At 37.1% G+C, this 27,617-nt stretch overlaps 1 protein-coding gene across 3 annotated transcripts in view; it reads right to left on the bottom strand.

Moving 5' to 3' along the window:
- The window catches only part of HMCN1 (hemicentin 1), a gene marked incomplete at its 5' end in the record, with an annotated part of 468,943 nt that overhangs the window by 264,540 nt on the left and 176,786 nt on the right, over window positions 1–27,617 (bottom strand). For all 3 annotated transcript variants that reach the window (XM_082702942.1, XM_082702943.1, XM_082702944.1), the window contains 5 exons: window positions 2,829–2,950; window positions 6,729–6,873; window positions 8,363–8,626; window positions 9,560–9,680; window positions 24,648–24,754. In XM_082702942.1, coding sequence (XP_082559068.1) covers window positions 2,829–2,950; window positions 6,729–6,873; window positions 8,363–8,626; window positions 9,560–9,680; window positions 24,648–24,754 — 759 coding nt within the window. The remainder of the gene's footprint in view (window positions 1–2,828; window positions 2,951–6,728; window positions 6,874–8,362; window positions 8,627–9,559; window positions 9,681–24,647; window positions 24,755–27,617) is intronic.

Here is a 27,617-nt window from a genome sequence, read left to right as displayed (position 1 = left end):
ATCCTTGTGACCATAACGGGTCACTTGCCTGTTCTGGGCTTCAGTTTCCTTCCCTACAAAATGATGAGGTGGTGTAAGATTGTTTCCAAGTCTTATCCTGTTCTAAAACAATATCCTATAATTATAATTTAAGATTACCTGTCACTGGCATGCCCTTTACAAGTCTTCTTTATTCTTGGTATTTTACTTAAACCCAGAATTATAGTAACCTGTGTGTGTGCATTGGGGGAGGGCCATTGTGTTAAGAAAGAAATTCAGTAAGTTAATGTAACTTTGTAACAGCACCAAACTGAATTACTAAATGTCACTTGAAAAGGATGATTTTTTCATGCTTCAGCAACCCTATTCATTTGTTTCTATGTGGTTATAGGCAATAAAAAAAGTTCAATGCTTTTCACACCCATTTTGCTTTTTTTTTTTGACTTTTTTTTTTAATTTTTTATTTTTTATAAACATATATTTTTATCCCCAGGGGTACAGGTCTGTGAATCACCAGGTTTACACATTTCACAGCACTCACCAAAGCACATACCCTCCCCAATGTCCATAATCCCACCCCCTTCTCCCAACCCCCCTCCCCCCAGCAACCCTCAGTTAGTTTTGTGAGATTAAGAGTTGCTTTTAAAACATTCAATAATCAACATTTCAAATGAACCAAAAATCTTAAACATGTCAACCAGAAGAAAATGCTGGAAAAATTGAGGTAACATACTGGTAGAACTTTAGCTTTTCTTTAAACATTTTTTTAAAAAAGATTTCATTTATTTATTTGACAGAGACAGAAAGATCACAAGTAGGCAGAGAGACAGGCAGAGAGAGAGAGGGAAAGCAGGCTCCCTGCTGAAGAGAGAGCCTGATGCAGGGCTTGATCCCAGGACCCTGAGATCATGACCTGAGCCAAAGGCAGAGGCTTAACCCACTGAGCCACCCAGGGGCCCTAGAACTTTAGCTTTTCTTTAAACTACTCTTGCGTGCCCTTTGACTTTACAAATCAGTGTCCACAGTGACACAAGAACATCACTAATCCACAATGCCTTGATTTCTAACACTTCTTTCCAAAATATAAGATCTAACTATCCTCTGAATTTGCACATGATTCCAGTGAAGTTGGTCAGGTAACTGCTGGGTTCTCAGCCCATGCTAAGAGAAATTCAGAAGTGAGTGGAGTTTTCAGGTAATGGTGAGCCCCGAAGGAAATGTCTACATTTCAAGTCCAAAGGGGTGCTTTCTTGTTACTTCTGTGGTTACAGTCATTGCCATTACCATCAGTGTTTCCTGCTCCTTCTTTCATAATTAACCGAATGGGACATAAGTCCTGAAAACAGGCTTGGGCACAGTATAATTTCCTAGTGATATACCACTGCCTGGCTGGCACAAATAAAAGTAGAGGGTCATGTGCACAATACGCATATGGAAGTTATTGACACCCCAGAGGCAAATTCTTAATAGTCAGTTCACGAATCTGTACTGGCACTTCCCAGTTGTTTATGCAAAATGTTTAAATCCACTCACTCAAACTTCTTTCCCTGTTGACTTTCCCTTAATTAATATTGCTGGAGAAGTGGGGGAAACCTAAGTGCTCAAGTGTTTGTTTTCCCAGAAGCTGAGGAACGTTGACACAATGCCAATGCTTTTCATAATTACTGGAGATGAAAAAAATGAATAGTTTATGATGCATGTCAACAAAATTGTTTCAGAAGACAAGCTTTATTTTTCTGAGAATAAGAGAATACAAATAAATTTACTCCAAGAAGAACATGCTTGCGTGCCTTTGTCTTAAAGTTCAGTTTGGACTTACTGATAACAAACATAAATCCTAGACTTCTAAGCAGCTCTACAATTTTACAGTTTCTTTTGCCTTTAATTGTCTGAAGAAAAGGCACATCGGTACTAAAAGCAGATACAGACATTGTTATAAAACTCAATAGCTACATTTAGGTCAGAATAGGGTTACTATTAAACACAGAGCAACACTAATCTATAAGGCAGGTAGAAAATGATTAAATTGAAACAAACTTCCCAGTAAATTCTAGATTTATGGTAAGTGGCTTAAATCCTGGTCCTTAAATCCTTAAATCATTGGCTAAACATGATAGTCTTTTTGTATCCTAAGAATTCTGGGAGATTGAAGGAAAAAGTTATTTTTTCACTAAAATATATTCCACTTTATAAAGCAATGAGTTTGACCCCCCCCTTTATTCATCAGAAACATATTATCTAAGAGCAATATAATCAGCATTTCTTCCACTCTTCTTAATACCAGTATTGTAGCCACTGAAGCCCTATGTTTCTTGAACATGATCACTTTTGTTATAGCCTTTAATTTAATGTCAGAATCCATTCATAAAAAGCACACTGCTTATTATAAATATGGGAGAGGAAAAGGGAAAGTTTTAATCTTTTATTCCCAGAATAGAACGCTTCCTTTTTTTAAATTCTATCCCTCCCTTTCTCTAAATTCCCTTAAATTTTAATAAAAATGTTATATGCTCATTTCAAAAAATATTTACTGAAGCCCCTATGTTAATAATAACAGTACGACAATAACAACAATAATACCTAAGGTCTATTAAGTGTTTCCACGTGCCAGGCTCTCTTCTACGTGCTTGACATACATGCTATTGTTTATCCTCATAGTTTCTCCATGAGATAGAGACCGTTGCAGATATCCTCACTTTACAGTTTGGGAAACCAAGGCACTGAGTCCTTAAGTGACTGGCCCAAGGGAGGTCACGTAACTACGAGTGGGGAAGCCAGGATTAGCAAACACTCCATTTCCACAGATGCATTAATATGCAGGCGACTGCCAAGCAATTAGTGATAATTACCTGACACATCAAAAAATGTCTGTGCCCGTCCAGTCCCTGCACTGCTCACAGCGATGCAGTCATACGCGCCTTCGTCAGACAAAGTGACCTTTTCAATCTCCCAGTTCACACTGGCAGATTCTCTGGGGGTAACAAAATAGAAGCCTTTGAGTTATGATAAAAACAAGGCAAAGCTGAGAGCAGAAATTCCATTTTTTTAAAGTATTCATTCAAAAGAAAGATGTAAAAATAAACGGATTAAACTGCAGAGTTCTTTATAGTTGAAAATGACATACCTTTTAATTAGAACATTATGCTCTCTGAGCAAAAGTCACAACAAAGGTAATAAGATATGGACTCTGTGCATTTCTTTAAGGAAACATTTTCTGGCTATTTTGAAATATAAGATAATGAGTTAATACAGAAACACTCCTTAAATCCTCTCTCCTTTCACATTATTTCCAGTTTTGGGTCATGTTCGGGGTGGGGTTCTTTGCCAAAGCAATTCAGCCACATAATTCCTAAGTTTGAAAGTAGAAAATTCCAAAAAGATAAGTACTCTTTAACTTTCTTATGTTTAAGCTTCATGTAAGGCTATAGAACTATCTGGTTCAATCTGCGCATACATCAAGAAAAGACAAAAAAAATCAGTTTTATTATCGAACCTGTCATTTAGGTTAAAAAAAAATTCCTTCCCTATAATACTTATCCATTCATTTAATAAACACTATTCTTTGTCCTTTAACACTCTTCAAAATTTTCTCATTCTCTGGAGGTGTCTTAGTAATAGATATTTAATTCTAATAGATATTTAATACCTAATTAATATATAATAATAGATATTTAATCACTAATTAATAAATATTAGCAAGTTATTTATAAGATTCTAGTAATTTACAAAACAAGCATTATATTAATTTAAAATATAATTGAAAATCAAAACTATTTTCATAATTTTTTTCTTACATTCATCCATAGCTATTTATAACCTTAAACATTCTGGACACAGGTGAGATGAAAAGCCTACTGCAGAGTCAAGACACCTTCCACTGGAGTCTGAAAGTGTTGTGAGATATAATATCACAGTAATGACTCCAGATCTCTTGCCATGCAGACAAACCATACCTGTCACCAAAAAATCACGAAGAACTTATTGAGGTCTTAATGTGTATTTAGCACATTAGACTTTGTAAGCGAAAGTGAAGTCATAAGTTCCTGTCATCAGAAAAGTGAGAGAATGAGCAAAGTCATTGTTCCATACATTTTAGTAACCAAGAATATTCATTTTAGTTAGTTTCTTTTCAGTTGTGTATGCATTAGGTGTCAGTGGTCCTTACTGTCACATTCAGAAGGAACAGGATTATGAGTTGACTATAAGTCCTAGTGATCATCTAAGCTATATCTTTAGTGACTAATAGCAGTAAGTTGAGTCCAAGTTTATGATTCTCATTGTCTAGGAGGTACTGGGAAGTTCCAGGAAGGCAGGAGTTTGAAATACATAGAGTCATTCATGTTTTCTCCAATGCCTACTTCACAGCCAAGCATATATTAGGATTCATCAAAAACTTAGACACATGGAAATTTTAGTACAGACAGTAGCAGTTGTTACAGTCCCAAGTCCCTTGTTTTAGAAACAATTAAGTTGAGATTCAGGAAGAAGGATAACTGATTTTGTTCAAAGGCACATAACCAGTGTCAGATTGCTTGAAGAATATTCTTTACAGTGATACTTTCTCTTCTCTTATTTAGGACATAGGACATGAAAATAATTCTTTTATCATATTGTCGTCTCAGTTAACATTAAAATTATTTGGCCACAATAAGAAGTTTTGAGGGCATGGCCTTTGGAATAAGGAAAGAACATGTCAAATTCAAATGTGTCCTGTTGCGCATGCAAACTAATTCTCTCTTACATCCCCTAGTGACCATCGCGACTCACATAACAAAGATGAAGTCACATGTCCCAAGCTATTCGGAAATCTAGGGCAGGGACATGTGAGTGAATCAGGGTTAGAGTATCAATCCATCAGCACCAGGCCAAATTCTGTCTTTAGCCTTTCACAACCAAAGAGCTTAATATATGTCAGCAAGACATGTCACATCTCTGGGCCACAGAGCTGGAAAAATGAGAGAAAGAATTCTTGTGGCTTACCTCCCAGGAATTGTGTAGAATTAATGAATTAATGTTTACAAAGGATCCCAAGTGTCTTTGAAATATGTTACTATTTAAACTTGAAGCAGAATGATTTTATTTCATCAGGAAGTTATGCAGCTTCAACATTTGATACCCTGGTCAATTATCCTGCTGATTATTAAACATGGAGCTAAGGCAAATCATCAAGTTGTACAGTATAAAAAAAAAGTAGCAGAAAATAATACAGTTCAATCTTTAAATAGTAGAATTTTTTTCCAAAGTTAGGTTAATAGATTAAATGGGTTAATACTGTCAAATATTTAGCATCTTATATAAGTTATATATATATTAGTATTGAATTAACAGCATAGAAGTTCTGTAAAATAATTCCTTGAGTTTTTACCAACATGTAGTTTGTTTCATTAGTAAGTTAAAAAAAAAGAAACATTTTCCAGAAATCATCCGCCAGTTTTCAAGGTCTACTTAATTTTATCATAGATTATACTTATCTAAAAACAACAAACCATCTTCACAAGGAAAGTCAGCGCCTTCTTGCCCACCTCCTCTGACTGCTAAAGGCAGTGGCCGCACATACTCCCACTCTTCCTGCTGCCCCCAACAAGCTCCCTCCCCTGACCTTCTCCCCACCCTTCTCCAGCCATGGTGGCTTCCTTCCCGTCTGTCTTTCCCACATGCCAGTTAGGTTCAGCCTTTGTGCATCTGTACTTACTGTTCCTAAAATGCAAATGCTTTTCCCTAGATATCTGCATGACCATCTCTCACCATGTTTAGGTCTATGCTGAAATGTCCCTTATCCTGAATTTTCAGATTGCAACTAAGCCAAAAACACATGCATCCCATTTACCAAGATTAATCTCATCCCAATTAATCTGCTCTACATTTCGCCACAGTACTTAATTGGATTCACTTACCATAACACTTTAAATTGTGTTCAGAGCTTGTTTGCCCCAAGGACAACAAAGCTTAAACTTTTCTCTTTTGCAAGGACTCTTCCAAAATGTGGTCCCTAACCTTGTGTTCATAATTTTGTATTCTTCATCTTAACAAGAGACCCTTAATGGGCACCTGGGCGGCTCAAATCAGTTAAGTGTCTGCCTCTGGCTCAGGACATGATCTCAGGGTCCTGTGATCAACCCTGCATTGGGTCCCTGCTCAGTGGGGAGTCTGCTTCTCCCTCCCCCTCTGCCTGTTGCTCCGCCCTGCTTATAGTCTCTGTCAAATAAATAAAATCTTAAAAAAAAAAAAAAAAAAAGAACAAGCGACCCTTAAGTTATATAAAATTCAAACTCTTTAAAACCTGAATCAACCGTTGCATGGATTCTAGCACTTATTAAATTAACATATTATATTATATTATATTATTTTCTATCTTTCTCCATTACAACATAAGCTTCATGAGGGCAAAGACTTGGGTCTGTTTTGTTCACTGCTATATTCCAAGATGAGGGAACAAATGAGTGGGAATTTCCAATAAAAAAGCACATTAAAAGGTGTATCAATTTCTATTTAGATGTTTAAAGCTGTCTATAATTGCTAATAAAAACATGCACGCGGGCGCCTGGGTGGCTCAGTGGGTTAAAGCCTCTGCTTTCGGCTCAGGTCATGATCCCAGGGTTCTGGGATCGAGCCCCACATCGGGCTCTCTGCTCATCAGGGAGCCTGCTTCCCTTCCTCTCTCTCTGCCTGCCTCTCTGCCTACTTATGATCTCTGTCTGTAAAATAAATAAATAAAATCTTAAAAAAAAAAACAAAAAACATGCACGCACTTTAAATACTGGTCTACTCCAAGTGTAACTCCATTTCTGACAAAGCTCAGGGTAAACGGTAAAAGACTCTCAACAGAGCAGGGAATTCGGCCTGGCTGCAGGTAGTATCCTGGGGTTTTCTTGGGCATTGTAACTCTGGGCGCATCTGGGAAGAAAAGAACACAGGCAACAAGATCACAATGACATTGTGTACTTCCTGCTAATCCGTTCATAAGCTTCCTACTTCAATCATTCCAGTAAATCCTCTGCGTTCCAGTTAATCTAAATGACTAAAACCCACTTTAATGATCTTTCTTTGTTCAAACCTTATTAATTTTTTGATATCTCCATGGACCCCTTACTAAAGTATTCATTAAATCTAAGTCTCCACTTATTTTTAAGACACATTATTTTTGGGCCACCAAGCTAGAAAAAAAAAAAAAAAAAGCTACCAAATTAGTTACCATACTTCATTATCTGTAGAACCTGTTTTTATTTCAAAAATGTAAATATATGAAAAGAACCCACATGCCTTAGAATTGAATGCAAAGGGTAGTTTTTGTTCCAAAATAATGGGAAAAGCTGATTTTTAAGAATCCAATAGAGGGGCACCTGGGTGGCTCAGTGGGTTAAGCCTCTGCATTCAGCTCAGGTCATGATCTTGGGGTCCTGGGATCGAGTCCCGCATCAGGCCCTCTGCTCAGCAGGGAGCCTGCTTCCCCTCCTCTCTCTCTGCCTGCCTCTCTGCCCATTTGTGATCTCTGTCTGTCAAATAAATAAATAAAATCTTAAAAAAAAAAAAAGAATCCAATAGATTTTGTAGTATTCAGTTTAGGGTGAAGAAAACTAACTTTGAATAGTGTATATGAGGAAATACTGACAGTTCTATTTCACTGTTTGACAATGATTTAAGAACAGCTACACAGTTGTTTCTGAATTTCCCAAATTACAAACTTATGAATAAATGATAAACTGCTGTCCCTCAATCCAATACTACAATATTAATAACAATACAGATTTGTCTATCCACAGTTCTAGCTACAGTTCTAAATTTTGATCAGAGTTGCCATTAGCCTAGAGAAATAGCACAAATATAAAAATAGAAATGTTATCTCATGTCTCTAAATAATCCCTAATCTGTGATCTTATCTCTATATAATAACAAGTATATGAGTAACCTGGTTCACCAATTAACTAACTGCCAACTTAGTACATAAAGACAGAATCATCACCAGATGTGTACAAAGAATTATTGTTCACGAAGTAGGTTTCTGACAATCAATATAAACATTTAATCCATTTGGCCAATTTAGGTAGCTTGATCAAACATTACACATGTGTGCCAGACTTTTTTTTTTTTTTTTTTTTTTTGAGGTGAGAGGAGTAAGAGCACCAGAATTTCCCAGTTTCCATTCTCACACGGAGTGAAGCAATCAGAATTTTCAGATCTGCAATCAGTAAGACATAACATGCAACTTTGGATGTGCTTTTTATGATCAAGAAAAATTCTGCTACTTAAATGTAGATGCCCATCAATTTGATAATCCAGTAATAATGTGAAGATATTATTTTTTTACATTAGAGTTCATCCTTTTAGGACCACATCACTCCCTGAAACTATTAACACTCCAGTGTTCAGTAACATGGTGTCTCACCTGGGATGATACTAGAGAAGGAAACACTTGATACTCTCTGGAAAAGATAATCATCCTTATCATAGCCTGTTATTTTGAGAAAGAAAGCTTCATTCGGTGGTATAAAGTCAGAAATATTCCACACGCCATAAGGTTTTCGGTCTGGGTAGTATTTAACAGGAATAGTCTTAAGAGAACTGCCTGAGGTACTCAGAAGTTCAAGACGATCTACTCTGGCTGGGATGGAAATTCCAGAAGTATTGAGCAGCACATACGTAGGTATTCCTACAGGAGAGAGGATTTGTTATTATTTATAAGTAACATGCAATGGAGGTTATATATATCAAATAAATTCTTGCATAATAATAACAGATAAGTATCATGAGTACTACAAACTCTCCTATAAATTGTGGCTTAATTACAGAATCTTTTTTACATAAATAGTGTATATTTACAGAAACTTTAGAAATTCTAATAATTATTTTTATCTATTTTAACAATATTTATACATGGAAAAACTAGAATTGTGAATACTGTGTGATGTTTAATAACATGAATATTTATTTTTAAAGACTCACTCTTTGTATCTCTCTAGTAACTACAACCATAAAATAAATAAACAATAAAAAAGGAAATTTGAAGAGTCACAGTAGGATTAAGCATTTTTTAGCTATAAAACTAAATGAATAGATCCTGCATGAATAAAATAAGAAGAACAAGGTTTAAGAAGCAGCAGGAATTTTATCTTTGAATTCACAATAATACATGATGTCTTTTAATTTTTTAGCTATGTAGACACATAAAATCCACATTTTACCTTAACAACACAGCAATTTATACATGTCAGTAAAAAGTCTCAAGACCTACGTCAGTAGTTTTAAAGTTCAGTAAGTTTAGGAATCCACTGCAGTGCTTGGTACAATGTGTATTCCTGTGTCCAACCTAATTCAGTTCTAATTTAGGAGAGCTGGCGTGGGTCCTGGGAATCTTAATTTTTAACAAGCTCTCGGAGTAATTTCAGTATCACTGGTCTTGGGACTAGACTTTGAGAAAAAAAAAAAAAAAGACTATGCCAAGAATACAATTATGTTTAAAGTACAAATGCTATGTTTCCCAATTTTGTTAAATACAACAGAATTATAAAATCACAGAGAGTTTGAGAAATATTTTGCGCTTGGGTATCTACTATGTCGATTTTGGTAGTATGTACATACAAACCTTGCACTGGTCTGCTGACTGTCTTTTTGAAGTCCAGGGTGGGCTTTCTTGAAAAACCAGCTCGGAAATCAATAGTACTAAGTCCAGTGATGCGAACAGAGTGCCTTCCACTGCTCGAAGTCTGAAAAATGTTGAAAGACAAATCCCATCAGTTGATCCAGGTTACCAGTCACAATAAACACTAACCAGGATGGGAAACTATAGAGTGTTTAATTAGGACGGATGTCCAATAACTGAATCTCTGATCTGGGTGTTCTAAACTCAACTAGGATTCTACACCTTAAGTGCAAGTTTTATAATACATATCCCAGAGGACTGCCCTAAAATAAAATTCAGTAATACACTGCAAGCCAATGTTAAAAGATACAGGTGTTCAGTCACCAGTGAATAGCCCTGGAGTTAATCTGTAAAAGCTCCACGAGGATACAAATCTTTGTTTTGTATACTCTGGTTTACATGGTAGATGTTTAGCAATATCGATGAAATGAATGAATGACTAACTCTTCTCCCCTTACTATCCAGGTTTGATTCTGGAAAATATTTCCTTTTTATTTGCCTCTGGGAAGACACAGCCAGGGCAAGCACTCTTGACCACTCTCCAGATTTGAGCCAACCAGCATCCCCAGCTCAGTTAGCAGTGTCCCTATCAAGGCATTAGGTGCTGGAGACACAAATGTGAGTACAACATGGTCCCTATCCTCTAAGAGCTCATGGCTTGTGAAGAAGACAGATGGAGAAATAGAAATCTTTAATATGATACAGTATTAGAAATACATAAAAGGAACAGATTAGACTATAGTTTGGCTCAAACCTCCTAAAGAGGATGATGGCTGGTACAGGAATTCAGTAAAGTGTCAGGATATAAAATCAATACACAGAAATCAGTTGCATTTATTTACACCAAAACCAAGACAGAAGAAAGAGAAATTAAGGAGTCAATCCCATTTAAAATTGCACCCCAAACCACAAGATACCTAGGAATAAACCTAACCAAAGAGGCAAAGCATCTATACTCAGAAAACTATAAGGTACTCATGAAAGAAAATGAGGAAGACACAAAGAAATGGAAAAATGTTCCATGCTCCTGGATTGGAAGAACAAACATTGTGAAAATGTCTATGGCACCCAAAGCATCTACACATTTAATGCAATCCCTATCAAAATACCATCCATTTTTTTCAAAGAAATGGAACAAATAATCCTAAAATTTATATGGAACCAGAAAAGACCTCAAATAGCCAAAGAAATATTGAAAAAGAAAGCCAAAGTTGGTGGCATCACAATTCCGGATTTCAAGCTCTATTACAAAGTTGTCATCATCAAGACAGTATGGTACTGGCACAAGAACAGACACATAGATCAGTGAAACAGAATAGAGAGCCCAGAAATAGACCCTCAACTCTCTGGTCAACTAATCTTCAACAAAGAAGGAAGGAGTGTCCAATGGAAAAAGACAGCCTCTTCAATAAATGGTGCTGGGAAAATTGGACAGCCACATGCAGAACAATGAAATTGGACCATTTCCTCACACCACACATGAAAATAGACTCAAAATGGATGAAGAACCTCAATGTGAGAAAGGAATACATCAAAATCCTTGAGGAGAACACAGGCAGCAACCTCTTTGACCTCAGCCAAAGCAATTTCTTCCTAGAAACATCACCAAAGGCAAGGGAAGCAAGGACAAAAATGAACTATTGGTACTTCGTCAAGAATAAAAGCTTTTGCACAGCAAAGGAAACAGTTAACAAAACCAAAAGACAACTGACAGAATGGGAGAAGATATTTGCAAACAACATATCAGATAAAGGGCTAGTATCCAAAATCTATAAAGAGCTTAGCAAACTCAACACCCAAAGAACAAATAATCCAATCAAGAAATGGGCAGAGGACATGAACAGACATTTCTGCAAAGAAGACATCCAGATGGCCAGATGACACATGAAAAAGTGCTCCACATCACTCGGCAACAGGGAAATACAAAGCAAAACCACAATGAGATACCACCTCACACCAGTCAGAATGGCTAAAATTTACAGGTCAGGAAATGACAGATGCTGGTGAGGATGCGGAGAAAGGGGAACCCTCCTATACTGTTGGTGGGAATGCAAGCTGGTGCAGCCACTCTGGAAAACAGCATGAAGGTTCCTCAAAAAATTGAAAATAGAGCTACCTTATGCCCCAGCAATTGCACTACTGGGTATTTACCCTAAAGATACAAACGTAGTGATCCGAAGGGGCACATGCACCCGAATGTTTATAGCAGCAATGTCTACAATAACCAAACTATGGAAAGAACCTAGCTGTCCATCAACAGATGAATGGATAAAGAAGATTTGGCATATACATACAATGGAATACTATGCAGCCGTCAAAAGAAATGAAATCTTGCCATTTGTGAAAACGTGGATGAAACTAGAGGGTATTATGTTGAGTGAAATAAATCAATTGGAGAAAGGCAACTATCATATGATCTCCCTGATATGAGGAAGTAGAGATGCAACATAGGGGGGTTGGGGGGTAGGAAAAGAATAAATGAAACAAGATAGGATCGGGAGGGAGACAAACCATAAGAGACTCTTAATCTCACAAAACAAACTGAGGGTGACTGGGGGGAGGGGTGTAGGGAGTGGGTGGTGGAGTTATGGACATTGGGGAGGGTATGTGATATGGTGAGTGCTATGAAGTGTGTACACCTGGCAATTCACAGACCCATACCCCTGGGGCTAATAATACATGTTTATAAAAAAAAAATTTTTAATTTTAAAAAAGAGGATGATGGCTAAACTAAATATTGAATGATAACTCAGCACTGAAGTGACTCCCATGTGTAAAAATCATATGTAATTTGGATGAGAACGACAGGATAAACATTAATGTTTATAGGGTACTTCCTGTATGTCCAGACTCTTTAAATACATTGGATTATTTAATTTTCATCACAATCTTATCTGATATATATCGTCATTATCATCATCACACAGATAAGGAGGTGGGGCACTGAGACTTTAAGTAGTTTCCCAGGTTCACAAGGCATTCTAACTATAGAAGCGGGGTTTTCCCACATATCCTTTTTTTATGTTTGTTTGGTCAAAATCTTTCTGGGAAGGTGATAAAGAAGTCACTGCTGGGAGTGGGTAGCAGGGAGGTTTCGATGCACGTGGCTGTTCCCTTCTTTGGTTTTGTCCCAGGACTGATTATTCTGCACAATTGTTCAAGGTTACTTTTATTTGATTGCATTCCCAAAGTTGGCTGCCTTTAGGGTGGAGGCATTTGAACATAGTGTCAGGGTCTCTAGATCTGGAGATACCCAAGCCAAGGTCATCTGTATCTTGGTTGGCCTTATAAGGAAAACCTACGTCTGTAATAGTTAAAAACTGGCTTTATTCTCTTTCCTAGTTATGCTAATTATTACTTTAGAGTTTGATTTGTTTCTCCATTTCACAGTTCTCCAAAAGAGAAATAAATAAACATCATGAAATTTCAAAAAAAAAAAAAAAAAAAAAAAAGAAGCGGGGTTTTAATGGAAAGGTCAGGTTCCAGGGTCTTCCCCACAGTGCTGCATTGTCTTCCAAGGGCAAGATAAGTCAGAGTTAGCCTCCATCTCAGTATCTTTCAACCTACAATCTGAGGAACACCTATCTATAGCTACACAAAATCACTCAGGTTGTTTCTTGAAAATGCAGACTTCTGGGCTCCAGTCCAGATTTACTGGATCAGAATCTTTGGTGAGTGGAGACTAGGAATCTACATTTCAAAAATCCACCCAACATTTATGAATAAGAGTTCACCATTATTTTTTTTACATTGATTATCAAGATTCTCAAGATAAAATGACCACATGATAGTAGCATTGATAGAATGTACTAGAAATATATATGCCTATATTATACATAACCATACATAAAATTTTAATCTGGTGAGCAGCTAGATTAAGCCCACACCATGATTAAAAACATGCCATCCCCAGGGCTCTGCAAACTACAAAGCCTTCCTGAAATCACTGTGGTTCCTTGTTATTTAGCAACAAGGAGAGGAAAGATGAGAAGATATGTCCCTTTTGCTACCATATTTTTTTGTCATTGAGCAAAACCTGCAAAAACCCCAAAAGAAAAAAAAAGTGAAAGAAAAGAAAAAACCTACATCTCCATAAAAACAGGTTTGTTGTATTCTCAGTATAAAGGACGCTGCTAATGACTACAGCTCACTTTCCTAAGGGTTAAAAAGACTGTATATTTAAGTGTGGGGGTCTCAGTACCACCACTTATTCTATTATCTCTAAAGGAAAATATGTCATGAATTCCATATAATAAAGCAAAAATATGTATCTCTATATTATATCTATATATTATATAGATATATAATATATAATATATATAATATACATAACTTATATCTCAGTGAGAAAATTAGAAATTACCCATGCTTGAAAATACAGCATCTTCCATTACTAAACAATACATTAAAAATAAAGCAGAGTTGATGAATAGGGAGCTTCCTTATAACCACTGTAGACTTAGTGTAAAATAAATTAATTTTCATCCTTAAAATACACTATTTAACAAAGTATGCTGAAATAAGAATGTGGGTTTCCTATTCTCTGAGCAATGACAAAAATATGAAGGATAATAAGTGAACAAAATATTTTAACTTCATGTTTCTATATTATATGATAAACAGTAGGAATATCTGCATAGAATTTAAAAGGATTTGTAAATAAAAGATACTTTCAAATAAGTCAGTTTTCATGCAAAATTATACCCAACTGGGAGCAAAGGATATCACAAATAAATCAAAATTATGGTTTAAAAATAATAAAGGGAAGAGATTTAAACTAAGTTAAAAAAGACCTCTGGCACTCATGTATGCATTTATCATTCTTTAATCATTCTCTTAAAATAATTACAATAATATTTGATAATATTGTGGGAACACCAACATCACATTAAAATGTCTTTATAAGAAAGTGCCATAGGAGCACCTGGGTGGCTCAGTCAGTTAAGCAGCTGACTCTTGACTTCAGCTCAGGGTCTTGGGATCAGTTCCATGTGGGACTCTGCACTGAGTGTGGAGTCTGCTTCTTTCCCTTTCCCTCTGCCTCTGTCCCTTCCCCCAACTCATGTGTTCTCTTTCCCTAAAATAAATAAACATATCTTAAGAAAAAAGTACCATAGTTTACTTGATAATTTAAGTCTGTTTTCTTAAGATAAACTATTATTTTAGTCTGTTTCTTAGCTGAGCTCCCTTTTTCAAATATTAGTGTTAATAAGAACAAAAGGTCCTTGGGGCACCTGGGTGGCTCAGTGGGTTAAGCCTCTGCCTTCAGCTCAGGTCACGATCTCGGGGTCCTGGGATTGAGCCCCGCGTCGGGCTCTCTGCTCAGCAGGGAGCCTGCTTTCCCCCCTCTCTGTCACTGCCTCTCTGCCTACCTGTGATCTCTCTCTCTCTGTCAAATAAATCTTTAAAAAAAAAGAAGAACAAAAGGTCCTATGTATGATGATGGTAAGATGAACCAGGAAAAGGACAAAGAGAAAGAAAGAAATACTAACATATAAAAAATGCATACTGTAAAACAGTATAAGTAATCACTTTTGGTCTTTACAAAAACCCTGTACAGGAGTATGTTATCCTAATTTCACAGATCAGAGAGATTAAGTAATTTGCTCAAAGTCATAAATACAGCAGGGGGCAGAGATGTGATATGAACTCAGTGAGACTCCAGAAACCAACATTTATAGGCACCCCATGCATTTCTCATGTCTATCTTAATGGATTTGATTATGCTGGTTTTAGAGATTACACTAAAATAGTATTGTGAAACTTCCAAGACAATTCAGAAGAGAGAAGCAGAGGCATATGAGAGAAAAGAAGGAAGGGGGCATGGAAAGAGCAGAAGGGGACAAGTTGCTTCAAGACAGAACACCAAACCTACATACAGTTAAACCTGCTAAATTCACAAAAGTCTTGTTATTAATGGATTTCCTGGGATATTTTTTAATGAAGCTGAACTTTGCCCTGCATCAAAGTACAGAAGTTATAATGAACATACGCATAATCGGGAGATAAGAAAGCTTTCAGGAAACTCCAGAAATATTGGGAGAAGGCTCTGGATTCTCACATGTTATGGACACAAGAGGATTGGAGGAACAATAATCATATGAAGATCTTGGAGCAACAAAGAATATTCAGCTAATTCTGTAACTGAGTCTGGGAGGCAGTCCAGCTGCATATTCTTTCTTTTTTTTCCCCCCTCCAAATTATTTTAGCTATTTTAGTGTCATTTTTCTTTATGTATAATAAAATTAGTAAGACCACAATTACTGATTTAATATTTTTCTATTCGGTCTTTAAATCATGTAGATTTAGATCATGTGAGTTATTTGAATTTGACTCCAAAAAGCATCTATCTACCACAGAATATCTTGAAGTATCATTTCTGCACAGAACCACCCTAACCTCATTGCTTCTGCAGTTAAGAAGAAGGAAATGTAGGGGCGCCTGGATTGCTCAGTGGGTTAAGCCTCTGTCTTCAGCTCAGGTCATGATCTCAAAGTCCTGGCGTCAAGCCCCACATTGGCTTCCCTGCTCAGTAGGGAGCCTGCTCCCCCCCCCCCTCTGCCTGCCTACTTGTGATTTCTCTCTCTCTCTCTCTGCCAAATAAATAAATAAGACCTTTTAAAATAAAAAGAAGAGGGAAATCTAGAAACAGCAATGATAGCTCCAACCTTAACAGGAACATTTCTAGACACTAGACACCAAATAGGATTTGTATGGGCTAGAACCTCTGAGTGTCTTTCATACAGTTTTTCATACAGAGGGTTTTTCTGAGAGTATTTCATAAAGCATATTTACTCATACAATTTTTAAGTCCATAAAGATCTATTGTGAACTTTATTCTGAATTAAAGTAAATTACTCTCTGAATTCAAAGTCATGAATTCAAAATTACTCTGAATTCATTAATGCTCTGAATTGTAAATGTCATGTTTGTTAAGTCATGGAAGGGTCTGAGTCAGGAATACACAGGCTGCTTGCAGTGTGAGCAGAGCAGAGGCAAAAATAAAATTATATTTGTTATTTACTGGCATCCTAAAGGTGGTCAACAAGTAGCCTTGATCCACAAAGGAGTAAGAGAAAAGAAGGAGCAGAGTAGACCAGAGTCTAGGTTTCTGGACTGGAGTCTGTGAGCAGTTAAAAAGGACAGAGTGAAGTACCGTAAACAAGCACCATGGAGAGCTCCAGGAAACATTAGTTACTCTTCTGCTGTCTTCCTGGTCAGCTCTATTGCACATGGATCTACTTCTTAGTTTAAGCATAAAGGCCTATTAAGTACCTCTCTATACTGAAAGTCCATTAAGGCAGTAACTATATCATATTCATCATCTATGAAATATTACTCAATAGGTACTTAATAAGTGTAGGTTTAACAAATGATATTAAAGCCATCTAAATGCCTAATGTTGATAATTTTCCTTAGATTCCTTAAGTACTAGTGAATGCCAGATTCATCAAGAATCTTGAATTTTTCTAGGAGCATTGTGTTAAGTATGTTCGCACATTATTTCATGTAATCCTACTGCATCCAAAGATGACTTTATAGCACCACAAAGAAATTAAGGATTGCAGAAAGGGAGATGGATGGGGGCATGGGGTAACTGGGTATGGGCATTAATGAGGGCCCGTGATGTGATGAGCACTGGGTATTATACACAGCCAATGAATCATTGAACATTACATCAAAAATTGTGTATTTGCTAATTGAATTTAAAGGTTTTTAAAAAAAGACAGAGAAAATAAACTGATGTTCAAATAAATGATAACTTGCCTAGGTTTAGATAGCAAGTTCAATGTCAACCATTCCAAGTTCAGTGTTCTTTCCGTAGGACCTAAGTCTATGCACAGCATTTTAGGATAATAATCTCTGGGCTGATCTGGGTATATGGGTAGCAGACAATAATACCCTTCACCTATTCATTTAACATTGTTACATTTCTTTCTTTTTTTTTAAAGATTTTATTTATTTATTTGACAGACAGAGATCACAAGTAGGCAGAGAAGCAGGCAGAGAGACAAGAGGAAGCAGGCTCCCTGCTGAGCAGAGAGCCAGATGCTGGGCTCCATCCCAGGACCCTGGGATCATGACCTGAGCTGAAGGCAGAGGCTTTAACCCACTGAGCCACCCAGGCGCCCCTACCATTGTTACATAGTTCTAAATATGCTTTCCCTTAGGACAGGTTAGTGGTGTATTAGTAAACTGCTTTCTGAGGCGGGGAGAAGCCTTAATTTTTGGCATTTGCTGGTGTAAATAATACCATCAAGGCTGATTTCAAGTTTTCCACATGACATTACTGAATACAGAGGTAGGAATGAAAAGTGTGTAATTTCCTCTATGAGCCATTACAAGCTAGATCCAGTATATCGCTAGGCCATGAAAATAGGGAGTAAAGTATGTCTACCATTCACAGAGATGTCGTGTCATCCCAGAAGTGACACAACTCCCTTTTTCTAAAAATTCAATGCACATCCTCCAGTCTTTTCCCTCATTATAATAACTGAAGAGGCCAAATGTTCTAAATTATTGTGGAGCCTCCCTCAGCTTGGATTCCCAAGCGACTGTGTAAAGTAGAGCATCTTGTCAACACCCAAAGGGCATGTAACATTAGTAAGGAATTACTGTCTTGTATTAAGGAATTACTGTCTTGTGAGAATTCCTCCTACTACTAAATGTGAAACCTGTCCTATTATAAGTTGAATTAAAATCTGATTGATAGGGGCACCTGGGTGGCTCAGTGGGTTAAGCCGCTGCCTTCGGCTCAGGTCATGATCTCAGGGTCCTGGGATCGAGTCCCGCATCGGGCTCTCTGCTGAGCAGAGAGCCTGCTTCCCTCTCTCTCTCTCTGCCTGCCTCTCCATCTACTTGTGATTTCTCTCTGTCAAATAAATAAATAAAATCTTAAAAAAAAAAATTTAAAATCTGATTGATAGAGCTGGCTTTGCTTTTTCTTTCCTAAAGAGTTTCAATGTTTTATTTAAAAAAAAGAAAAGCCTAAAGTAGAGGGGGAAAGTCACATATAATTTGCATTAATGAAAGTATAAAAATAATTTTCAATTTACACATATTCAAGAGTATAAGAAAAACTAATTATACCATTAATGTATTAGTAAGTAGGTATTATTTTTCCCATTTTTCTCAGACTCATGAAATAAGGTAATTTCACTAAGGTCAAAAAGATATTAAGTAGTGGATAGTAAATTTAAAAAGATGCCCTATGATCCTGCAGTTGCACTACTGGGTATTTACCCCAAAGATACTGATGTAGTGTAAAGAAGGGCCATCTGTTCATAGCAGCAATGGCCACAGTCGCCAAACTGTGGAAAGAACCAAGATGCCCCTCAATGGACGAATGGATAAAGAAGATATGGTCCATATATACAATGGAGTATTATGCCTTCATCAGAAAGGATAAATGCCCAACTTTTGTATCAACATGGATAGGAGTAGAAGAGATTATGCTGAGTGAAATCAGTCAAGCAGAGAAAGTCAAGTATCATATGGTTTCATTTACTTGTGGAGCATAAGGAATAACATGGAGGACATTGGGAGATGGAGAGAAGTGAGTTGGGGGAAATCGGAGGGGGAGACAAACCATGAGAGACTGTGGACTCTGAGAAACAAAGTGAAGGTTTTGGAGGGGAGAGGGGTAGGGGGTTGGGTGAGCCTGGTGGTGGGTATTAAGGAGGGCATGTATTGCATGGAGCACTGGGTATGGTGCATTAACAATGAATTCTGGAACACTGAAAAAGAAATAAAATAATAAAAAAAGATGCCCAACTCTTTTTGAAGTATTTGTTCCTGAAGGGCATACTATTCTTCAGAAATTAAAGAAATATTGTGGTTTCAAATATTTACTGAGAACCTACTATGGACTAAGTATCATGCCAGCCACAAAACATAATAATGTTAGCTAGATTTAAATACCATCATTTTATTAAGCATTGTATTTTTAAAGAAATGTGATACAGGGAGAGAAATGTACCCACAGCACAGAATAAATTCTATTTCAATATATACATATAGATAAACATATGCATTTATATATAACACAAGTGTATAGATTTCTTTTTTTTTTAAGATTTTTATTTATTTATTTAACAGACAGAGATCACAAGTAGGCAGAGAAGCAGGCAGAGAGAGAGGAGGAAGCAGGCTCCCAGCTGAGCAGAGAGCCCGATGAGGGCTTCGATCCCAGGACCCTGGGATCATGACCTGAGCCGAAGGCAGAGGCTTTAACCCACTGAGCCACCCAGGCGCCCTATAGATTTCTTTTTTAAAGGAAACATTCCATTTGGTTGATAACCTGATATCAGCACACTAAAATAACTGGGAAAATTTCCAGGAAAAATCCACTATAAAGCATTCCATTGACCCAAAACATCTGAATTAAGGATTATCTAATTCCTTTAAATAATACACCTGGTATAGTCTTCATGCTTATTTAAGAGTCACCAGGTGAGAATAATTGGAGGCATAATAATCTTTTTGTGTGGTCCATTGTAGACTTGAATTTTTTTAAATTATGATTCCTAAACAAGTTTATGCCACTTGAGTATGATTTCCAAAATATTCTTATCTTTAGAAAATCCATTAGTAGTCTCTGGCAACCAGCATAGCCATCTGAAACCAGAATATTTTCTGTTAGTCTCAGAATCCCAATATGATCATGTGGTTGCATACACATCTTTCTCTATGTGGAAGGACAATTTATCCAAATTTACTTAACAGAAATGTGACCCAGGGGATGTGTTAAGATTCCATGATCACACTGATAATCCTGGACTAATAGAAGCAGTTTGTACCATGTAAAAACCCAAGGATGCTGACAATTATTTGATGTCTTTGTAGGAAGTGTCCCTGAAGGAACAGACAACAAAATTTGGCCCGAGAGTTTCTGTGGTTATATTCAAATATTCTATATATAGGTACAGCTCCCTGAATGGAAATCTGTATTGCTCAGAAATAATATCCAGGATTTGGAGATTCCCTACAATGGAAATTTAGGGACATAAGATGACTTTCCCTTTTGTTTTTAATAAAACTTTACATTCTAACTTTCCTCTTTTTAACAGGTTTTCACCAGCATCAGAGGTGTCTGCAGCAGACACCCGAGTCATTTATACGACCTATATGGAGGAGTTGAGTCATTGTCTCTGTTTGGTAAGAGTGCCCTAATAAGTCACAGGAATGTAATCACCAAGGTTTTAAAGGAAAACTACAGAGGAAAAGAAACTACCACTGTCATAGCATTTTATTTTATTTTTGATTTATTTACTTTTTGTTTTATTATATTATATTATATATTATATTAAATCACAGACAAATTAAGGTGTTCCGTACTAGCACATCAACTAGAGGCTAAAATCAACTCCTCAGCCTGCTTCCTTGGATATCATCAGAATAAATGTGCTAGGTTTTATTCGTGAATATTTATACAGTTCATTTCCAGGCATTGTGGCATATGCCAGTGATAAAATATGGTCTAGAGTAAAATAGAAAGAGAAAATCTGTACAGAAATCATGGGATGCTTGGGTGACTCAGTCAGTTAAGTGGTGATTTCCTCTCAAGTCATGATCTCATGAGTCATGGAGCTGAGCACCTCTCTGGGCTCCTTGTTCAGTACAGTCTGCTTGAGTACACAGTCTCCCTCTGCCCCTCCCCCTGCTGGTGTTCTCTCTTGTTCTCTGGCTCTAGTCTCTTGAATAAATAAATAAATCAATATTTAACAAAATATTTAAGGGGGAAAATCATCAAAGAGGGAGGTGCAGAAAAATTGCATTAGAAAGCGAGAGGGAAAAGGAGAGCCTTTCAGATGGAAAAAGTCAGAAAAGGCTTGATAAAAGTGTTGTCATTTGCTGTGGAAGTTGTAAGTCAGACAGAAAGCAAGGGCATTCTAGGAAAAGGAGCAACGTAAGAGAAATCATGGAGCAAGAGAATGTGGTAGGAAATGGGGTGAGGGACAGTATAAAGTTATATTTGACTAGAGCATAAAGGCTAGTGATGGACAGGAGCTAGCAGGATTGGTTGAGGCTCGTTGGTTGCCTTTGAATACCATGCTAAGGTCAAATAATAGACTGATTGTTCTCCGTACTTGGGATTAAAAACTGCTTTGTGAAATAATCAAAAAGCCATTATTAATTCTACTAATAGAGCAGACATTTTCCAGATAGCAGAGTGCATGGGAGATAACACCAGGGATATACTATCTAATCTCAGACCTTTCTCTTCTGGAGAAAGTGCACATGTAAAACATTATCACTCATTAGCCATCTGAAAGGGAGAGCCAAAGTCAGCAGTGGTATTTGTATCAGTAGGTTCAGCTCAATTTCCTTTGCATCAACCTGACATGTTATTTTGGCATTTCGTTTAGGAGCAAAATAAGCTTATTATCTTTAAAATCCATTGTAATGTGTGTCCTTTGTTCAGCTGCCACTAATTGTACTCTAGAAATGGGGTAACGGCAAAACCAGAGGCTTTTGAGGTGAGAACTAGATATGAATTTAAGATAATATGATAATAGATACTGTGTCCTTTTATTGTTTTCTTAATTATAGGAGACTGAGCTTAGAGACTTGTCTAAACAGAGTCCCCATCACCTCATCCCCTTAGCATTTCCCTCCTCACTCACAGAGTAATCCTCAGTGCTTCTCTGTTCTTAATTATCAATTAAAAGGTGCTTAGTGCCCATTAAATACTGGGGAACAAGGCCCAGGGCAGAAACACCATAAATGTTTATTGAATGGATGACTGAATGGGTAGGTGTGTTAGGCACGAGCTAAAACCACAGCCATGCAATATTCCTATTCTTCTAAGCAAGAGTTTTACTAGAAGAAATACCACTGGTAGCAATCCAAATCACCTGTAGATGTGGTTCAAATACTTTGCAATAAATTGCCAATAATGCAAAAGAAATGTCGTTACTTGTACATATTTCACAATCAATAACCAATGTCTTAATCAGAAAGTAAGAACAAGTTGCCTCAGTGAACCTGCTAGCTCAAGACACTGCGGACTTAGGTCATGCTTAAAGTATTTGAGGAAAAAAGAGACTCAGAACCTTCTATACTCTTTCCAACTGTGGTCACAAAAAGTCAGACTCAACACTAGTCATACTGTGGGCAAGTTGGTTGAAATAACCATAACATCAAATTTGGCCATTTTTATTTAAAACAGAGCAGTAAAGTCTTCATCATTGTCAATCTACTGCACCTAGTAAATACTGAGTAACTAGTATTGGCAGGGAGCTCGTTGAGTAAAACAGGCAGATGAACCGTTATATTTCACTTTCACTATATTTTCACTTATACTCTTACCCCATAACATCCACCTTCCAAAACATCCATAATACAGTTTCTACTTTTCCTACAAGGCTGAGAGTTCTGAGAATAAAGAACCGATATTCTAGGGCTTGAATGGAGTTACGGTGGAAACTTTCATTAAGTTGGGAAAGTTAATACAGGCATTGTTTTAAAAAGGAAAAAGCAAAAAAAACTGGCATTCAGTGTGGTGCATAAACAATGCATTCTGGAACACTGAAAAGAAATTAAAACATAAATTAAAAAAAAAACAACTGGCATTCAAAAATGGTGCCTCAACTTGCTATGGTGTAAAATGCACTTTCACAACAGCTCTACCCCTTCAACCAGGAGTCCATGAATTCACTTTTTTTTTTTTTTTTTTTTAATGTAGGGAAGCTGAGATAGCAAGAGTAAATGATGCAAAGGGTATCTTCATTTGAGTTATCCCAGAAGGATTCTAGAGCACGTTGTTTATTTTGGAGGTACAAAGGATGCTAATAGGAAGAGGAGAAATGATACAAGAAAAGAAATGCATCCTCAAAAGTGTGCTTTTAACCCTGCTTCCATGCGGACAACAGGAGCTTATTCCTGCAGAGACTGAAAACTGTTCCTGAGGGGTCTCATTCTCTGGCTGAACAGCCTTCTTCTGTTCTGGGGGAAAGAAAAAAATCCTCCTGGGCACAGTAATGCAGATACGGGAGTTGGAAGTAGGCCAGAGCACACTGAAAACCCTGGGAAATATGGACAAGTCACTCAAATATCCACTCCAGTAGGTCCCATGTACCACTTGCAGCAGAACTGGATTTCAGCATGTCGTATCCTGAATTCTGGGTGTATGTTCTCTCCTCCATATCACCCTAACACAAGGCTTACAGTGAACATACACTACTGAGTGTATTTTAGGATCCAAATACCAGTTGGTGTTAAAATAAACTAGGAATGCAGATCCACCAAATAACCATAGCCAACAGAACTTGAGTGCTTCCTTTGTAATGGGAACTATGCTACTAAGTATTTCATTTGTAGATCTTAATTTTATTCTCAGCACAATTCTACCAAGTAAAGAACTATCACTGCCATCTCTACATTGTGAGGAGGAACGCAAGGCACAGAGAACTTAACAGTCTTAAGGAAATGTGGTTTTTAAGAGGCAGGGCTGAGAATCCAACCCAGGTAGCCCTGTACTAGAGTCGATGCCCCTAACCATTATTCTCTAATGGCTCTATCTCTTTCTGTTCTGGAGGTAGGAATGTATAGTAAAATCAATCTCCAGGTCCAATCATCAGAAAACTACCTGAGAAATTTAAATGCACTCTGCAGGGGCGCCTGAGTGGCTCAGTGGGTTAAGGCTTCTGCCTTAGGCTCAGGTCATCATCTCAGGGTTCTGGGATCAAGCCCCACATCGGGCTCTCTGCTCAGCAGGGAGCCTGCTTCCCTTCCTCTCTCTCTGCCTGCCTCTCTGCCTACTTGTGATCTCTGTCTGTCAAATAAATAATAAATATAATCTTTAAAAAAAAATGCACTCTGCAGTGACATCAATGCATTTCATGGCCACTAAAACTTAATACTACCAAATTCAAGGGATCAAAACACCTTTACAAATGCACTATATATACTGCTCTTTAGTAAAAGCTTTCTCCATGATTGCAAGGGAAGATATATACATAAACTTGTATACACTTTATAAAACATGCCAACAACAAAGTAAAATACACAGACTGTAAGATAATCGTACCTTCACTGTCCACATTCCAGCCTCTGGCTCTTTAACATTCACCACCTTGGCAGAGTTATGGATATTTAACAGCTCGTTCAGGCCAAATCCCCTTTTTATCAGCTTCCCTAAAAGACAAAAAGGTAACAAGTACAATCTTTATTTCAGCTATGTGTGTTAGCTGTATACATTTCTAATATAAGTTACCTGATGGACATTTGTGCCTTTAGCTCAAAACATTATTTAAATCTAAAATAGGTTTAATTTCTGGTTTCTGGATATTGACACTGGAGTATCAGATTCCCATTTGCCATGTGGATTTGGTCTAAAAATAAGAATAATAATTGACAGACTAATCATTTTGCCAAAGCCAAATTAGATAACAATTATTATGGCTACTGAGAAGTTAGGTGCTGTCACTAGAGACATTCTAATTTAATAGATGGCAAGAACAGTAAACCAGAATAAATGTCTTTTTGGAGATCACTCAAGGTATTACTAACATGAGAGCCTTGGGCCTTTTTGTGCACAAAGCACAGAATGTTAAGCTGTTTTCCAGCGAGCACAGGAGAAGGCTTTTATTGTCATATTTAAAGGAGGGAGTGGAAGGAAGTAGCATGATACCATCTCCTACTGACCTGAGATTTATCTCAAGTATCTAATAGTTGGAACCTAGAGAAGAGGAAAAGCAAATTTGGAAGTAAGCCATAGTTTAGTTATTGACTTCACTCTTGGCTCTCCTATGGACTACTTCTACAGTTAAAATACTAATCAATTATAAGAATCCCTTGTTTGGGGGCACCTGGGTGGCTCAGTGGGTTAAGCCGCTGCCTTCGGCTCAGGTCATGATCTCAGGGTCCTGGGATCGAGTCCCGCATCGGGCTCTCTGCTCAGCAGGGAGCCTGCTTCCCACTCTCTCTCTCTGCCTGCCTCTCGGTCTACTTGTGATTTCTCTCTGTCAAATAAATAAATAAAATATTTAAAAAAAAAAGAATCCCATGTTTGCATCAAAAGTTTGACAGTCACATAACTTTTAAAATATCAGTGTCAATGTCAATGAATTTTTTAAGTAGTAGAACCATCATGTAATGGATATGGGCATTTTTAATTATCCAGATTGTGAAAACCACAACTCTTTCCTGGGTAGCATGGATATTAGAAGGGAATGCTACCTCTATGGACAAATTCATTTATTTGGCTAAACCTGGAAGAGTCTTGAAAGATAGGTTTGCTTGTTTTGCACATTACAATTTGATTGGTAGTATGAATGCCTTAAAGACAATTTCCTTGGCTGTATTCTTTTAGGGATTAGCTATTCTCTAAGATTCAGACTGAATAAATAAGAAAGCTAGTTACCCTCTTTCTATGTATAAATCCTCACAGATAGGTTAAAAAAAAAAAGTAACACACTAAAACCACAATGGAAATAATAATACTTTGCAAACATCAACAGGTAAGAAAAATATTTCTAAATACAACCAGTAGGGAAATGAGGTTTTTATCTTTACTAGATTATTTTTCAATGTAAGTCTTATTATAATATTAACTAGTAATGAAATCGGGCCAATTCTTAGGTTTGTAACATGTAATTGGAAAAACAGTAAATTTTTTTTTAACAGCAAATTTTTTAAAAAGATTTTATTTATTTGACAGAGAAAAAGAGAGAGACCAAGCATGAGGAGTGGCAGGCAGAGGGAAAAGGAGAAGCAGGCTCCCCACTGAGCAAGGAGCCCAATGCGTGGCTCGATCGCAGGACCTAGAGATCATGATCTGAGCCAAAGGCAGATGCTTCACTATCTGAGCCACCCAACCACCCCAAAATATTATTTTAATAAGAGCATGAATGTGGTCTTTAATTGTCTTCTATAAAATTAAATATTACAAAGAATATGATATGGTAAAAAACTAGGCAGTTTGGGTACCTGGGTGGCTTAGTGGGTTAAGCAGCTGCCTTAGCTCAGGTCATGACCCCAGGGTCCTGGGATGGAGCCCCATGTCGGGGTCCCACATCACCCCACACCACCTACTTCAGCCCTCCCCCTGCTTGTGCTCTCTATCTTGCTTGAACGTTCTATGTCAAATAAATAAAATCTTTTTAAAAAAGAAAATATAAGAGTGTTCCCCTTTCTCCACAATGTTTATAGCAGCAATGGCCACAATTGCCAAACTGTGGAAAGAACCAAGATGCCCTTCAACAGACGAATGGATAAGGAAGATGTGGTCCATATACACTATGGAGTATTATGCCTCCATCAGAAAGGATGAATACCCAACCTTTGTAGCAACATGGACGAGACTGGAAGAGATTATGCTGAGTGAAATCAATCAAGCACAGAGAGTCAATTATCATATGGTTTCACTTATTTGTGGAGCATAACAAATAGCATGGAGGACATGGGGAGTTAGAGAGGAGAAGGGAGTTGGGGGAAATTGGAAGGGGAGGTGAATCATGAGACACTATGGACTCTGAAAAACAATCTGAGGGGTTTGAAGTGGCGGGGAGTAGGAGGTAGGGGTACCAGGTGGTGGGTATTATAGAGGGTACGGATTGCATGGAGCGCTGGGTGTGGTGAAAAAATAATAAATACTGTCATGCTGAAAATAAATTAAAAAAAAAAAGAAAGAAAATGAACTAGGCAGCTGTTTTAAAAGGAGACTTTTCATGTCATTCATTAAAAATACATAAAATACTGAATTTTACAGAACATGTTACTGTGAAATATTTCCTCATACATAAATTAGGAAAATATAACTTCAGGCTCAAATTTAATTTTTTTCCTTTTAAGCAGTTTAGCTACAATTAAGTGACTCAATATCTATATAAATTATTAGGAGTTTCAGGTTTATTTAAATCTCATGGTAATTCAATTAATAATTATGACTAAAACAGTTTCATCTTTTTAAACATCTTTCCTAGTCACTTTTGCATTTGCTGAATTATTCATAAAGTTAGAATTAACCTGACATAAATAAGTGCACAAAAAAACTTTT

The sequence above is a fragment of the Mustela nivalis genome (genome assembly GCF_964662115.1).
Source record: "Mustela nivalis genome assembly, chromosome: 16".
In the NCBI taxonomy this organism is placed as follows: domain Eukaryota; kingdom Metazoa; phylum Chordata; class Mammalia; order Carnivora; family Mustelidae; genus Mustela; species Mustela nivalis.
The sequence above is the reverse complement of the archived record's forward strand: the minus strand, read 5'-3'. Positions and strand labels throughout refer to the sequence as shown.